The following is a 17612-nucleotide window of genomic DNA, read 5'->3' on the forward strand; positions in this document are numbered from 1 at the left end:
CAAAAAAGTTTAAAAACGTGGTTCTGTATGGAAGATTTTAAAGCAGTCATGGAGGCATAAGGCTGGCAATGATGGGCATTGTGGGCAATAATAGCGGGTATCATGCCTCATTCCTCTCTTGGAACATACACGACATCTTCTCTGGGGGTTCTTTCTTGTTTCAGTTGCTGGAATGAGTGCAATAAAATGTCGCTCAGTGAGTCTTCTAATATCTTCAGATTCTAAAGGATTGGCGGGGACAAAATTTTCAAAAACAAGATGTTCAATGACCTTTTCCTGATAATCAAGGAAAGTATCTGTATTTCCGGCTTTTCTGTACAACACAAAGGAATTATATGTGGCCACCTGAAACAAATAAATGACTAACTTCTTATACCAGGTATATGATTTTCTTGATACCTGGTATGTGTCATGATCCAGTGTTGGATCTGGCGGTATTAAATGCATTAAGTGAACTTTTTTTCCTTTGGTTCCAAAGTGTGTCGTGATTGCCCCCGGTGGCCATTAGAATCATCACGTGGTGTCGTTCATTCTAAGTTGCCCGGTGGTGGGGAATGGTATCGCACTTTAGGTTAATGTTCACTTAATTATGGATCAGGTGTGACACCCTATAAAGGTTTGCTCAGGGTGTTCACTCACTGCCTGTGATATTGTGAGTTTGTGTTCACTCTGTTTTTGGAGAGCCTGGAGGAAGGATGGAGCTGGTGAGGAGTCCTGCGCAGCTTAGCCAGGGGGGACGTGTTGCAGCTATGGTGTCTGGATAGTGGCTGCGGTCTGGCAAAAGCCCCTAGAGTCGCTGCTGGGGAGCGGGACTTGCTCTCGCACGGGGAGGTACCCAGGCAGGTGGGAGGAATGGTGCCCCACGGAGCTGCCTGGTATTCCCCGAGGTGAAGGGGTACATCCCTGTGGTGAGCAGACTAGGTGTGTAGTCGCTGCTGGGGAGCGGGACTTGCTCTTACAGGGGACGCACCCAGGCAGGTGGGAGGAATGGTGCCCCACGGAGCTGCCTGGTATTCCCCGAGGTGAAGGGGTACGTCCCTGTAGTGAGCAGATTGGTGAATAGTCCGCGGGGCTCATGCCAAATCTTCGATGCCGCCCCTCCTGGTCGTGTGGAGGCGACCAGGGAGTGTATATATTTTCCTCCATATTCCTGCGGCTATGGTACTAAAACCCCCTAGAGTCGCTGCTGGGGAGTGGGACTGGTTCATGCATGCAGGCGCACCCAGGCAGGTGGGAGGAATGGTGCCCCACGGAGCTGCCTGGTATTCCCCGAGGTGAAGGGGTACGCCCCTGTGGTGAGCTGACTGGTGTGATAGTCCGCGGGGTTTTACGCCAAATCTTCATACCATCGAAGAAGCCGCCCTCCTGGTCGTGTGGAGGCGACCAGCGAGTGTATATTTCCTCCACTTCCCGGTCCCCTTCTCCTCCTGGTGTGTGCAGCAGGTGTGCTGTGGGGGAGTAGGGACAAATCTCTACCCTCGCCATTAACCAACCCTAGGAGGCGCAGTCCTCATGGTGAAAGGGTTGGAGGGTGGTGTCCCTTGGTGAATAGTGGGGGTGTGAGTGTGGTGACACAGGGGGACGCCTCTGTTGTCAAGTCCAGAGTGAGTTCACCAAAAAATGACAAACGAATGTGTGTAATAAACGTTCAGGTCCGGACCTGTGTGTGAACGAGCGTGTATGTGTGCCACCAAAAAACATCTTGGAAATGTGTTGTGGAGTCTGATCAGCTCTTAGCATACATACACATACATAATCTCGTTCCCCAGGTCGGCGCTGTGGAGATGAGTGGTGCCTCCAAAATGAACATGTATTGCCAATACCAGCGGTGTTTGTCATAAACCTGAAGTGTCAGGTAATGGTGGGGTGAACTCAGGGTCTGGGCGTCCCCGCTGTAGGTGTTTCCCTAATGAGGGGTGGTCTTGAGGGTCCAGAGGCCCCTCATTAAGGAGGGGGTACTGTCATGATCCAGTGTTGGATCTGGCGGTATTAAATGCATTAAGTGAACTTTTTTTTCCTTTGGTTCCAAAGTGTGTCGTGATTGCCCCCGGTGGCCATTAGAATCATCACGTGGTGTCGTTCATTCTAAGTTGCCCGGTGGTGGGGAATGGTATCGCACTTTAGGTTAATGTTCACTTAATTATGGATCAGGTGTGACACCCTATAATGGTTTGCTCAGGGTGTTCACTCACTTCCTGTGATATTGTGAGTTTGTGTTCACTCTGTTTTTGGAGAGCCTGGAGGAAGGATGGAGCTGGTGAGGAGTCCTGCGCAGCTTAGCCAGGGGGGACGTGTTGCAGCTATGGTGTCTGGACGAAGGGCTGGCATGGCGTGGTGGGGTCGCAGTGATGGAGTCAGCGGGAAGTGTCTGCATGGTCTGGTGGAGTGGCTACTATGGAGAGTGGCACTCACCATGTGGGACTTGGCCGCTGAGCTGGACTCAAGCATGCTTGACTTCGTGGCAGAAGCTGAACACTTCCTTGGGACTCTGGTACTAAGCAGCTGCAACTAGTGTTGGACTCTGCTCCAAGGCTGCACTAAGGTGAAGGATCCTGTTATGGTGATGGATCCAGGTGGAGGAGAAGACGCACTCAGGTGGAGGGCTCTGTTGCTGGGAGCGCACGCAACAGAGCAAAGCTAAGTGGTGTTTCCCCTGTATTGTCTCTTTCCTCATGTGTGTTATTAGTGCAGTGGTGGGATTAGTTTCCGCACCGACCTATTCCCTAGTGAGGGTTTAGGGTCAGGGCGAGCTAGGGTGTTGAGGTACGCGTGCGGCGCCCGGTGCGAAACCGGCATAGGGAACGTTAGGAGTGCAGGGACACTGGCTCAGGGGAGCTTAGGAGGTCTCCAATTCCCTTTTCCCTATCGCAGGGCCCACCATTGTTAAAGTTTCCCAGGTTCCCCCTTTATTATTTGATTACTGTATGTATAACGTGTAATACCTAAATTCGCCAGGTGGAGGCGGCGTATCCACCTGCACGTGTTATTATTTAAATTCGCCCCACTGGAGGTGGTGTGACCATGACAGTATGGCTGTAGAACCTGATCTGCAAGGTCCACACCCCCCATATATTTGTTGTAGTCAATGACAGACACAGGTTTTGGAGTAGTGGATCCCTGATGGTCTGCAATGGCCTTTGTGGCATCTGTGTGGATCGAGCTCAGGATAAAAATATCTTTTTTATCCTTATACTTAAGGGCAAGCAGCTCTCCATTGCGTAAAGCCCCTGACTGCCCCTTTCGGAACTTTTCGTTGACCAACGATTGTGGAAACCCCTGACGGTTTTTGCGAATGGTCCCACAAGCCCCTATGTTATGGTCAACCAGACTTTTAAATAGGGGTATGCTGGTGTAGTAGTTGTCAACATACAGATTATAGCCTTTTTGTAAAAATGGAGTTGTCAGCTCCCAAACAATTTTTCCAGATGTCCCCAGATAAGTAGGGCATCCTGGTGGGTTTAGTTGGCTATCTTTCCCCTCATAAATGCGAAAAGCAGCTGTGTATCCGGTTGAACTCTCGCACATTTTATAGAGCTTTATTCCGAACCTTGCTCTCTTAGAAGGAATAAATTGCTTGAGGTGCAGTCTTCCTTTGAATTTTACAAGGGACTCATCAATGGAAATGTTTTCTGTTGGGGTGTAGAGCCTCAAGAACTTTTCTGTTAAGTCTTTGATGATGGGTCTGATTTTGAATAGTCTGTCATGTTCTGAGGCATCTCTGGGCAGGGATTGACTATTGTCGTTAAAATGCCAAAACCTCATGAGCATTTCATAACGGGTCCTAGGAAGAACTGCAGAAAACATAGGGGTGGCTTGAACAGGGCGGTTGGACCAATAGGACCGAATGCTCGTTTTTTTTACAAGCCCCATAGCGAATGTAAGTCCTAAAAATTTTTTCATTTCTAAGACATTAGTTGGTGTCCATAAATTTGACCTAGCATAATAGGATCGTGGATTCTGGCTGATGAATTGGGACGCATATAAATTTGTTTGTAGGACAATATGCTCTAGCAAGCTATCTGTCATAAACAAATTAAAAAAATTAATTGGTCCAAAATTTTCCACCTCCACATTTATACCAGGAATGGCATTAAAATTAGGGATGAATGGAGTAGCCGAATCCGAAGCCTCCCATCTGGGAAATGCTACATCAAGAGGCAAAGCCCCTTGGACACTGACGTGCGCCAATTCACGAGCACTAGGGACAGCACTAGTACTGGGCATTGTTCCCTGAGTTGGAGACGTTTCTCCAGAAGCGCTATTTGTCCTTCTTGTTGTACTGGTCCTTGTGTGTGAAGATGGACCAGAATCACTGCTCATTTCTGAGCTATCACTGTCGCTGCTACTAAAGCCCTCGAAATCCACATCGCCATCTGACACTGCGCTTTCTTCACTGTCAGAACATAACAGTGCATACGCTTCCTCTGTACTATAATACGGACGGGCCATTTTATTAGTTTTTATTTTTTTTCCAGAAATAGAAAACTCTGAGGTGACGTGACTGACTGATGTGACGTGACTGACTGACGTGACGTGACTGACGTGACGGACTGACGTGACTGACGTGACGTGACGTGACTGACGTGACGTGACTGACGTGACGTGACTGACTGACGTGTCGTGACTGACGTGACGTGACTGACTGACGTGACGTGACTGAAGTGTCGTGACTGACGTGACGTGACTGACGGACGTGACTGACTGACGTGACGTGATGTGACTGACGTGACTGACGTGACGTGACTGACTGACGTGACGTGACTGACTGACGTGACGTGACTGACTGACGTCACGTGACTGACTGACGTAACCTTAACTTTAACCTAACAGTAACCCTAACTGTTACTAGCCCTAACCTGCCTTATCTGGGTTTTTTATTGTTTTTTTCACTTTATAGCACAATTGCTGCCTGGCACAGCTGTTGCCAGCAGCACTTGTAACGCTGTTTCTCCTCAAATCTCTCACTGACAGGAGCTCTGAGGAGAAACAGCATTTTTATAAGGCAGATCGCTGGGAAAGTTTGTTGCTACAACAAACTTTTCCCAGCGAGCTCTCTCATTGGCTGCTGTGATCTGACGTCATCAGTGTGACGAACAGCCCACCGCCGTTCGTCCACTTATGGGCGACACTAACGGGGGTCCCGCTGCCACCAAAACGTGACAGACAGCGGACCCTGTGTCACCACAATGTCACAATCCCACCACTGACACCGGAGTATCAGTGGACGGAGGGGCGTGACACAATGCCGGCACACGGCTATCACAGGCGCAGTGGGGCTTATCTTAGTTATCCCAACACTGGCACCATATGACAAAAATATCCAGCAAGCTAATCTCGCTCTACAATTTGCCGCAGGGGGAGTTTAATTTGGATGCCCCGCCACTGCTATCAATCTTCCAAGTACTGCGGGGATTTATGTATATCCCACTTTCTCTGTTCCACTTTGGAACTCGCAGCTCTCCGGCGCCCCCCTTACCCTCAGGTCAGTCAGGGAACTGCACCTAGGATAATTGGTCGCCGGACGGGCTGCCTGTTGTGAACCGGCAATTAGGCTTCTGCAGTAAGGGAATTATGAATGCTGGTGCCGCAGACCCTTATTCAGCTATATAAGACCCTTCTAGACTGCCAGCAAGCCGCGATAGCCGTGCACAACGCGCTGCCACCAGTCACGGTTACTTAATTCACAGTGTTAAATTAAGAGGGTCCGTGGCAAACCCCTTGAATTAGTAGCGATTATCTATCAAAGGCGTATAGTTCGAGTCTTAGAGCATAGAGACAGATCTAAATAATTATTGCATTTATTTTCCGAAAGAGGACAGTGATTACAGATAAAAGTTGCTATAAAATTGAGACATAAAATATGTACAGTACAGGTATAAAATAAAAGTGGAGAAAACAAAGAGAGTACACTCACAGTTCCATATTGTTCCTTAGGCAGACCATGCGGCTAAGGTGGGTGGAGGCGGAGCTGCACTTCTCCACTCATCTGGGTCTTTCTAGCACGACGACTTGAGCTGTTCTGCTCTGGTTTTGTCCAGGAAATGCTTTATAGACTTGCTATGTGACATCATGGAGAGATGTATGCTGGGTTAATCCCACCTCTCTCTTTTGGATGTAGAATTACACTAGAAAACTTATACTAATCATAACTCTGTGGGGGCAGCCCGCACAGACACATATAGGGCATCATTGGTTGTGATTTGTTGAGTACAATAATTCAAGACCAGATATGCAGTAGTTCTGATACACCGTTTAGCTGGAACACATATCTCAGGTTCTGAAAGGATTACGCTTCGCCAGAACCACAGCAGCGACGCTGTGACCGCCCGGATTACAAAAATGTGATTTTCATATCTCTAGGGTATTTGGTTCTTATGGTATAGTCTCTCATAGTTTTATTCGTTTCAAACAAAGAAGTTTTTCCCGCTCTGAAGAGGAGAGAAGGAAACAAATGGTTGTAACAGCAGGGGGTCTCCTATTACTAGTGCGAACACAGGCTGTAGAGGAGGGGGGGTGGCACTGCTCTGTGTGTGTGTGAAGGGAGGAGGGATGAAGCTGCAGAGCTAGCAGCCTGGATTGTCATATCTGCCGGATCTTTCTGGAAAGTTACAACAGAAAACATCATATTTTGTGGACAAAACCCCATACCTCACAGACATTGTACATCACAATCAGGACCTGAACCAATCAGGTCTCGATGAGGTCAGGGGTCCCAGCATGCATTGTGCGCCGGGATCCCTGCATTATAAGGTACGTGGGGGTCCCGGGGGGCACAAAACCGCCGACAGTAGATAAACGTCGGCGCTGCACAAAGCCCAGCAAGCGCCAACGTTTATCTACTGTGGGCGGTCGGGAAGAGGTTAAGCCAATCTCCTGATGGTGATCGCACGGGCACAGCTCCTGTGCCTGGCATGATCGCCATGACATACCTATATGTCTAAGGTCGGGAAGGTGGTGAGGGGGGTACTGACTGGAGAGATTAAATTGGTAAAAGATAAATCATGGAAAAGAGGTGTTGAATAGAAAATTAAGATTTGAGAGACTAAAACATTGTTTACCCAGGATAATAACCCTGAGAATAGATGGATTTGGAAAGAGGCCTAAAAACAAATTAAATTTCAAATAGTGCAAGCTGACAACCAAAAAATTTTTTCAAAATAGCAGATTTAAGAGAGAGAAACTACTCAACGCTTTCTATCCAAAATAGCCCAAGCTGTGAGAGAAAATACTTTTATACACCAGTTAAAAGCTAGATAGCAGAAGATTAACACCCAAACTCCTGAAATGTGACAGACTCTACACATGTTTTATACTAAAAAATTTATATTGATCTGTGATGAGGTACTCGAGAGAAAAACTAGCAGACTACCTAACCAGGAGTTTTAGAATTGCCAAATTCCCTGGAAGAGATTCAAAGAGCAGTAGGGGAAATGTCAAACAATAAAACTCCTGGGTCAGACGGCCCCCCAGTAGAGATTTTTTTTTAATATTTGAGGATTAGCTTTTACCACACTATTTGGAAATGATCAATGATGCACTTTCCAAGGGTACACTGTCAAGATCATGATATAAAGCTATAATAGTTGTCATACCAAAGGAAAGAAAAAATAAACATTCATCAGACTCACACAGGACCATTTCTCTACTAGCGACTGACATCAAGATTCTGGCAAAAATCCTGGCAAAAAGGTTGAGCACTGTGCTAATGTTGGTTATATATCCAGATTAAGCTGGCTTCATGCCATCTAAGTCGACTGGCATTAACCGGTGAATGTTATTCTTACATTTGCAAGCCGTTCAGCCTGATCTCAAGAATAAAACCATTCTCTCCTTAGAAGCCACAAAGGCTTTGGTAGTGTGGAATTATTATTATTATTATTTATGGAATTATTATTATTTTAATTTATTATTATAGCGCCATTTATTCTATGGTGTTTTACATGTGAAAAGGGGTATACATAATAAAAACAAGTATAATAATCTTAAACAATACAAGTCATGACTGGTACAGGAGGAGAGAAGACCCTGCCCGCCAGGGCTCACAATCTACAGGGCTTGAGTGAAGATACAGTAGGTGAGGGTAGAGCTGGTCGTGTGGCAGTTTGGTGGTTACTGCAGGTTGTAGGCTTGTCGGAAGAGGTAAGTCTTCAGGTTCCATTTGAAGGTTTCCACGGTAGGTGAGAGTCTGATATTTTGAGGTAGAGAGTTCCAGAGTAAGGGGGGATGTGCGAGAGAAATCTTGTATGCGATTGTGGGAAGAGGAGATAAGAGGGGAGTAGAGAAGGAGATCTTGCGAGGATTGAACGTTGGGTGCTGATAAGTACATGAAGATGAAGTCACAGATGTATGGAGGAGACAGGTTGTGGATGGCTTTGTATGCCATGGTTAGGGTTTTGAACTGGAGTGTCTGGGTAATGGAGAGCCAGTGAAGGGATTGACAGAGGGGAGAGGGTGAGGAATAGCAGGGTTATAAGTGGCAGCATAGTTTAGCAAAGATTGGAGGGGTGTGAGAGTGTTAGTGGGGATGCCACAGAGCAGGTGATTGCAGTAGTCAAGGCGGGAGATGATGACGGCATGCACTAGAGTTTTTGCAGATTCTTGGTTGAGGAATGTGCGGATTCGGTAAATATGTTTAAGTGGAAGTAGGCAGGAAGTGGAAAGGCCTTGGATATGTGGTTTCAAGGAGAGATCAGAGTCAAGGATTACCCCAAGGCAGTGAGCTTATGCGACTGGGGAGAGTGATCAGCCATTTACTTTAATGCATAGGTCTGTTGGGGTGTCAAATGAGATGGGGAAAGATGATGAATTCTATTTTGTCCATGTTAAGTTTTAGAAATCTAGCAGAGAAGAAGGATGAAATAGCAGACAGACAATGTGGGATTCTGATTAGTAGTGATGTGATATCTTGTCCAGAGGGGTAGATCTGTGTGTCATCAGCATAAAGGTGATACTGCAAGCCATGAGATTCTATGAGCTGTCCCTGGTGTAAATGGGGAAGAGCAGGGGCACTAGGACTGAACATTGCGGAACTCTGACAGATAAGGGGCAAGGTGAGGAGGTGGTGTGCGAGTGGGAGATGCTGAATGTCTGGTCTGTTAGGTATGACAAGATCCAAGATAGGGCCAATTCTGTGATGCCAAGAGATGAGAGGGTCTGTACTCCACTCGCAGTAGTTCATTCTTCAGTGGTTCTCAGCCTGGATGGTCGCATCTTGGCACCGTCCAGGTTAAAAAGGGTTAATCGTCCAGACATAGATTACGGCATGTGGGACAGAATGCCAGACAGGTATGGTATATTGTTGTTTTTTTATTTTAGTTTTATTACAGGAGAACGAGGGCTTCGGTGGAATTAGGCATTAGGTAAGTATAACTGTGTTTATTTTTAAATAAAATAAAAAATGTGTTTTGTTTTATTTCTAATAAAATACTTTATTCTAGTTGTGTCTTTATTCACCATGTAACTATAGGATTAGTAACGGATAGATGTCTTATAGACACTTCTCCATTACTAATCCATGGGCTTAATATCACCTGACAATACAAAGTTGACATCAACCCCACAAATATGAACCATATTTGCCACTGCTACAGGGCCAGTGGGAAGAGCCAGGAAAAGCACCAGAATTGGCGCATCTAATAGATGTGCCTTTTCTGGGCAGTTAAGTGCTGCTATTTTTAGGTTGGAGGACAATATCCATGGCCCCTTACCAGCCTGAGAATACCAGCCCACAAGTGTCTGCTTTAGCAAGGCTGGAGGGACCCTACGCCATTATTTAAAATTTGATATTTAAATCATCAATAATACGGCTTGGAGACCCCTCTATTCTTGATAACCAGCCTTACTGAAGCTGACAGCTGAGGGTTGCAGTCCCCAGCTCTGAGTTTTGCCTAGCTGGTTATCAAAAATACAGGGGAACCCACGCAGGGTTTTCTATTGATTTATTTACAGAGCAGGAGTGGCTGATGAATACTTCCATCCGCCGCTCCTGCTTTCACTGTTATTAGCGGCAGCAGGTGTCAGCTGATGGGAGCTGAAGTCCCATCAGCTGACACCAATAATTGGAGATAAACTTTTTACTTCCGATCACAGCTGAGCGCTCACGCTGTCTTCTGACAGCATGGGAACCACGGTTCTCTGACCGGCAGTGATGATTTCACCGCTGATCAGAAGCACTACGCCGGTGTTTCCCATGCTGTCACACAGCTTTGGAAACACTGGTTTTTGTGCTGTGTATGTTTGGCTATATTCGGTGATTTAATCGACGATCAAATCAGCGAACATTGCACATTCGGTGATTGTGAACCGAATCGAACATTGAAATATTTGCTCATCTCTAATGGTGACCAGCTGGTGCCATTTTGCTGAACCATTTTACTGATCCATTGAAGGCTGGAAAATAGTTTTAAAAAAAGACTGATGAACAATTCACTGCTCACCTCTCCAGCCACTTCTGCTGCTTACTCTTCCCTGTATGGTCCTCTTTTTGCCTCCACTGCACATTGAATCCAAGGGCATCTTCTAACTAAGCCAGATCTTCTGGCTACGAGTAAAGGTACTGTCACACTAAGCGATATCGCTAGCAATATCGCTATAACTTGTGACGTTATAGCGATATTGCTAGCGATATCGCTGTGTGTGATACTTACCTACGACCCGCTCCCCCGCTGGCTATCGCTGATCGCGCGAGAACGTTCAGGACCACTTCTTGTCGTCAGCTTCCTGCGGCGCTTCCTGTGGAGAGACGAGCGACGAGCGTGGAGCCGGGCGGGAGGACGCAGGATCGCCTAGTGTGACAGGTAAGTAGCGACCCCCGTCCCCAGCGATGTCGCTGGTGAGATCTGCCTGTGTGGCAGCTCACTAGCGACCACTTAGCGATGTACCAGCGATCCTGACCGCATTATATCGCTGGTCGAGATCGCTGGTACATCGCTAAGTGTGACAGTACCTTAAGCCGGCGACGTCTCTGCACATGTAACATCATGAAGTCATGCCGTGCATCGCAATTAAATGACACGTACTGAACTCTAGGCTGGGACTACTGGCCACGACAAGGTCAGAGACTCTTCTCTACCTAACATGAAGATTTGGTGGCAGTAAGATGAGTCACCAGTTTATTGTTTCAATAATCTCTTGTACAGTTGGAGCCTTCTTATCTATTCAATGTGCTAACAACTTCCTTACCATATAAAGCATTCTTGTCACTGTAGTTTTGCCTTGCTCATTAGTCTCAATTCTTCCACATACTCCAGAATACACTACAATGGCATGAGAGTAACATTTACAGAATATACATTATTAATTATGTCTGTTACTCCCTACCAAAACATTTTTAGATCTAGTCTGGTCCAAAACATGTTGAGCAAATTAACAGATTATGATTTACACCTAGAACATAGGGAGTCACCCATCAACCTTATATCATAAAGCAAATGAGGTGTTCTACATACCCAATGAAGTGACTGCAGATATGAAATTCTATGTCCAACCAAATATTTAATGCTGAGATGATACAGGTGAGGTTAAAAACAAACAAACAAAAAAAAAACAAATTACTAAGTGAACATTATTTCTTATGTAAATCTTGGTAAAAGTATCCAAACCTCGATGATGATGAAGTTACATTAATTTTTTTAAGAAGAAGAACATTAAAAAGATCTATGTATTTTATAGATTATAAACTACAAAAAAGTTTTTTACTCATGTACTGACTATGCAGCTCTATATTGTTTAAACTCCTTTCCTGATCGGCGCCCGGTGCAGAACCAGCATAGGGAATGTTAGGAGCGTTAGGGACACTGACTAAGGGGAGTGCAGGAGGTCTCCATGTCCCCTTTCCCTATCGCAGGGCCCACCGCTGTAACTGTTTTCTGTCAGGAACACCGCACTGTACTTGCTCACTGAGCCAGTGCGCGTGTCCTGGGTGTCAGGATCCTGTCAACGCCGGCGTGCAGCCTCCGCTGAGCAGGGACTCACCCACACTTTAGGGGTACCGGGGTCAGGTACAGCCAGAAAGTACCAATGCACAGGACCTGTGGATGCTGAAGTTTAGCTAGCAGACATGGGACCTACGGTCATGTGACTGCAAGGGGGCGGGGCTTAGCATCCTGCTCAGTGAGATGGAAAGACACTATACAGAATTACTCAGTCAGGCAAAACGGGGTTCATACACAGAGATAGCCGTAACGTACCAAGGATGAGACAGAGCGGATAGTCAGGGCCAAGCAAAAGTCAAAACCAAACAGACATAGAAGGTACTAAACAGAATCCAAAGCAATATCCAGAGAACAGACCGAGTCATACACAGATTATCAAGCAACCAGAACACAGCAAAAACACACTCAGGGGTCACCACACTATGCCAAAGGCAAGAGTATAACTGACAGGGATGGGAGCGTCCTGAGGCTATAAGAAGCCTCTCCCAGAACCAGGGAGACGCCACAATCAAGCCCCAGGTTTGCAGGTAAGCCTGCACCGAGATCACAAACTTTAACCCCAGAAATGCCAGTCATCAGCACTGGTTCCAGACATTAACCCCACGTGTGCGAGTCAAACCCGCACTGAGATCATGACATTTTCCCTTCCCCTTTTCTTGTTGTCTTAGTTACCGGCCTGCGAGCTGTGTCACACAGGACAGGTTCACGTGCCGCGTCTTGTTGTTTTAGTTACCGGCCTGCTGGTCGGGTCACACAGGACGGGTCCACATGACACACGCCTTCGCTATACTTTTCTCTTTCCATCATTCTGGTAGAGGTTGATCTTCGTCTCATCTGTCCAAAGAATGTGTCATGATCTGCTGTGTTTGTGTGATCAGGTAGTTCAGAGGTTAATCTGTCCAGATTAACCTCTGAACTACCTGATCACACAAACATAGCAGATCATGGCAGAATGTTCTTCCAGAACTGTGCTGGCTTTTTTAAATGTTTTTTTAGCAAAGTCCAGTCTAGCCTTTGTATTCTTGATGCTTATGAGTGGCTTGCACCGTGAAGTGAACCTTCTGTATTTACTTTCATACAGTCTTCTCTTTATGGTAGATTTGGATATTGATACGCCTACCTCCTGGAGAGTGTTGTTCACTTGGTTGGCTGTTGTGAAGGGGTTTCTCTTCAGCATGGAGATTATTCTGCAATCATACACCACTGTTATCTTCCGTGGGCGCCCAGGTCTTTTTGCATTGATGAGTTCACCAGTGCTTTCTTTCTTTCTCAGGAGGTACCAAACTGTAGATTTTGCCACTCCTAATGTTGTAGCAATTTCTCGGATGGGTTTTTTCTGTTTTTGCAGCTTAAGGATGGCTTGTTTCACCTGCATGGAGAGCTCCTTTGACGGCATGTTTCCTTCACAGCAAAACCTTCCAAATGCAAGCACCACACCTCAAATCAACTCCAGGCCTTTTATCTGCTTAATTGAGAATGACATAACAAAGGGATTGCCCACACCTGTCCATGAAATAGCCTTGGAGTCAATTGTCCAATTACTTTTGGTCCCTTTAAAAACAGGGTGGCACATGTTAAGGAGCTGAAACTCCTAAACCGTTCTTCCAATTTTAATGTGGATACCCTCAAATGAAAGCTGAAAGTCTGAACTTCAACTGCATCTAATTGTTTTGTTTAAAATTCATTGTGGTAATGTCTAGAACCAAAATTAGAAAAATGTTGTCTCTGTCCAAATATATATGGACCTAACTTTACATCTCAACCCGTTTCTGGCAAAAGCCCAGAAATGCATTGCGATGTATCCCCAACCTGTATGATCTTTTAAATTATTGATAATCCGCAAGTCACAACTATTAGCTGGAGACCCACTACTTTGCAAGACGGACTGAATCATAATCTAGGACTCTGTGAGGCTATTGTCAGAGACACCGCACTACACTTGCTCATAGAGCCAGTGTGCATGTCCTGAGTACAGAAGCAGTGCTAAGAGTTACCTGGGGAGCAGGGCAGCAGAGGTGACCAGGCGTGCTTCAACTATTAGTGTCAGGGTCCAGTCAGCGCTGGAAAGTAAAGAGGCACGGGACCTGCGGACACTGAAAATGAACAAGCTTGCACAGGACCTATGGTCATGTGACTGCAAGGGGGCGTGGCTTAGCGTCCTCCTTTCAGATATGACAGGACACCATACAACAACTCAGAGTCAGGCAAAATGGAGGTCACAACAGTACGGGCAAACGAGGCACAGGAGGGATAAACAGACGGGAGGTCAGACAAAGCCAAAGGTCATACACAGGATCACAGTACAGTACCAGGGATGCGACAGAGTGGATAATCAGGGCCAAGCAGAGATCTAAACCAAACAGACATATGAGGTACCAGGCAGAATCCAGAGCGATATCCAGAGAACAGACCGAGTCATACACAGAGAATCAAGTAACCAGAACACAGCACAAACACACTCAGGGGTCACCACACAATGCCAAGGGCGAAAGTATAACTGACAGGGATTCGAGCGTCCTGAGGCTATAAGAAGCCTCCCCCAGAACCAGGGAGAGGCCACAATCATAGCCCCAGGTGTGCAGGTAAGCCTGCATCGGGATCACAACCTTTAACCCCAGAAATGCCAGTCATCAGCGCTGGTTCCAGACATTAACCCCATGTGTGCGAGTCAAACCCGCACTGAGATCATGACAGCTATCTTTTTGTTTATTTTACCTTGTAAAAAATATAATTACCGTTAAAAAAAAGTCTGCATAAGTTTCTTCTGCTTCCAAAAAAATCACGGAAGCCTTATTTATTTTTTAAGGACAGGGCAAAAAAGTACCCAAATTTTAAGGAGTGTCCTGGAATTTTAGGATGATTGGTAACCGTAGGTATCAGCAGTACAAATGATCTGATCAGCAAGGATTTTGAAGGTTCTAAAAATACTGTCATTGAGCATTGTAGATGATACATAATTTTATTTAGCCAGATGTAAATAAATGTGTAGATTGATTTAAAAAATATTCACAGAAATGTCATGCATCCCGGATTTTTTTTAATTCTCTTAAAAAATAGACTTTTCTAATGTTTGATATGTTTCTTTTTCAGATGAAACCAAGCAGAATCCTTGGATGTCCAAAGTATGTTACTGCAAAGTGTGTTAAAAGTACTCATATAATAGAAACATAGCATTCTGTTAAGTATGTATATGACAAATCAACGATATATTAAAATAAAGCAGAAAAATAAAATGGATTCATGTCATAAGTGTGGCAAAATACAAATAAATTATTAAAAAATGTTACATGATATAGCGGTGTCAGACACATTTAAAAATGAGTGAAGTTTAAAAAAACAACCCTAATAATGACCATTTGTTAATACTCAGTGCCCACAAAGTTATGCATAAGAAAGTGGTACATACTGGAACTAGGTTCAGGTGGCTGTAATATGGCTGAATTTTTACATTTGTAATCTACCCTTGTTCCACCTCCCCACTGTATTACAGAACAGAATTTTGATCACCATAGAACTCTTTGATGATCTAAGTTCTGTTCCGTAGACCTGCAGGGGATCTGTAGCATATGAATTCTACAATGCGGCTGCAATGTGGCCGCCTGAATCTGACCTTAATCTGAAAATGAGAAGTGCGGCTGACCCATACTGTATACAGATTTTGAAGACTAAATCTTTATTACTATTACTATTTATGTATTATATATAACATTACAATAAAGGATCTTTAAAACAAATCTGTTCTATGGTTTGTTCTTTATTGTTACACTAGTTTTCTGAAGTTTTGTTAAATATTGTATGAGTTTTGATTAAAAAAAACCCATGAAGTTTATGTTTTCCAGCATTTTACATTTTAGTAACTTCATAACTAGTGTTGAGCTTTCCAATACCGCAAGTATCGGGTATCGGCCGATATTTGTCGTACGGAATTCCGATACCGAGTACCGATACTTTTTTCGTATCGGATACCGGAATCGGAAGTCCAAAATGCAATGAGCCACTTTTGTGGCTCTGATTGGCTGCCGAAATGACGTCATCATGATGCGCTGTCTGTGCGCATCATGATGCGCCGTCAGTTCGGGCCTTCGGGGGGGCTGTGCCGACTGTCCGGGGGGCTGTGCCGGCCTGCCGGTGGTCTGTGCAGGCTCCGCGGGTCTGTGCCGGCCTGCCGGGGGGCTGTGCCGGCCTGCCGGTGGTCTGTGCAGGCTCCGGGGGTCTGTGCAGGCATCGTCCGATGGGACTACAAGTCCCATCAGGCGATGCCTGCTACCATGACAGTGATTGACACATTAGCCAATGATGGGACAGTAGAAGACCCATCATCCGGCTAATGTGTTGAATGTAAAAAAAAAAAAAAGTTTACATGCTACATACATGCTACATACATACAACATGCATACTACATATATACTACATGTAACATACATACTACATACATGCTGCATACATACTACATACATAATACATATATACTACATGCATGCAACATACATACAACATATATACTACATGCATGCAACATGCATACTACATATATACTATATATACTACATGTAACATACATACTACATATATACTACATGCTACATACATGCAACATACACACTACATGCTACATACATGCAACATACATGCAACATACATACTACATACATGCTACATACTACATACATGCTACATACATACTACATATATACCACATGCATGCAACATGCATACTACATATATACTGCATATATACTACATGCATGCAACATACATATATACTACATACAATACATACATATAGACATACAGTACATATAACATAGAGTACATACTCACCGTCACTTGTCACTTTGATCCCCGAAGCCATTGTCACCTGAGGAATAAATATCAAAATAAAAAAACACCAATATACTTACCCCGATCCACAGAAGTCCACGAGGGTCCAACGTCCATCTTGTGTGGAGAACAGCAGCATCAGCTGATGCTACCGTTCTCTACCAGCTCCAGGAATACAATGACGGAAGGTAGGTATCCTTCCGCACTGTATTCCTCCACCACTGTAAAAAAAAAGTCCCTAGTCTCACTTTATGCCATTGCTGCGTGGGAATTTGGAGGAATACAGTGCGGAAGGATACCTACCTTCCTCAGGCGACAATGGCTTCGTGGATCAAAGTGAAAAGTGACGGTGAGTATGTACTCTATGTTATATGTACTGTATGTCTATGTGTATGTATTGTATGTAGTATATATGTATGTTGCATGCATGTAGTATATATGCAGTATATATGTAGTATGCATGTTGCATGCATGTGGTATATATGTAGTATGTATGTTGCATGCATGTAGTGTATGTATGTAGTATGTATGTAGTATGTATGTAGCATGTATGTAGTATGCATGTAGTATATATGTAGTATGTATGTTGCATGCATGTAGTATATATGTTGTATGTATGTTACATGCATGTAGTATATATGTATTATGTATGTAGTATGTATGCAGCATGTATGTAGTATGTAGCATGCATGTAGTATGTAGCATGCATATAGTATGTAGCATGTATGTTACATGTAGTATATATGTAGTATGCATGTTGTATGTATGTAGTATGTATGTTGCATGTAGTATATATGTAGTATGCATGTTGTATGTATGTAGCATGAATGTAGCATGTATGTAGCATGTAAATTTTTT

General features: G+C 44.7%; 1 protein-coding gene across 1 annotated transcript in view; it reads left to right on the plus strand.

Annotated features, from left to right (window-relative positions):
- Positions 1–15667, plus strand: part of WDR72 (WD repeat domain 72) — a 587636-nt gene extending 571969 nt beyond the window's left edge. The window contains exon 20 of the mRNA XM_073568404.1: positions 15024–15667. Within this exon, the coding sequence (XP_073424505.1) occupies positions 15024–15079 (56 nt within the window). The 3' untranslated portion in view covers positions 15080–15667. The remainder of the gene's footprint in view (positions 1–15023) is intronic.
- The last annotated feature ends 1945 nt before the right edge of the window (positions 15668–17612 follow it).

Source organism: Dendrobates tinctorius, unplaced genomic scaffold (genome assembly GCF_039654945.1).
Source record: "Dendrobates tinctorius isolate UK_male_01 unplaced genomic scaffold, ASM3965494v1 ptg000022l, whole genome shotgun sequence".
Taxonomy (NCBI): Eukaryota; Metazoa; Chordata; class Amphibia; order Anura; family Dendrobatidae; genus Dendrobates; species Dendrobates tinctorius.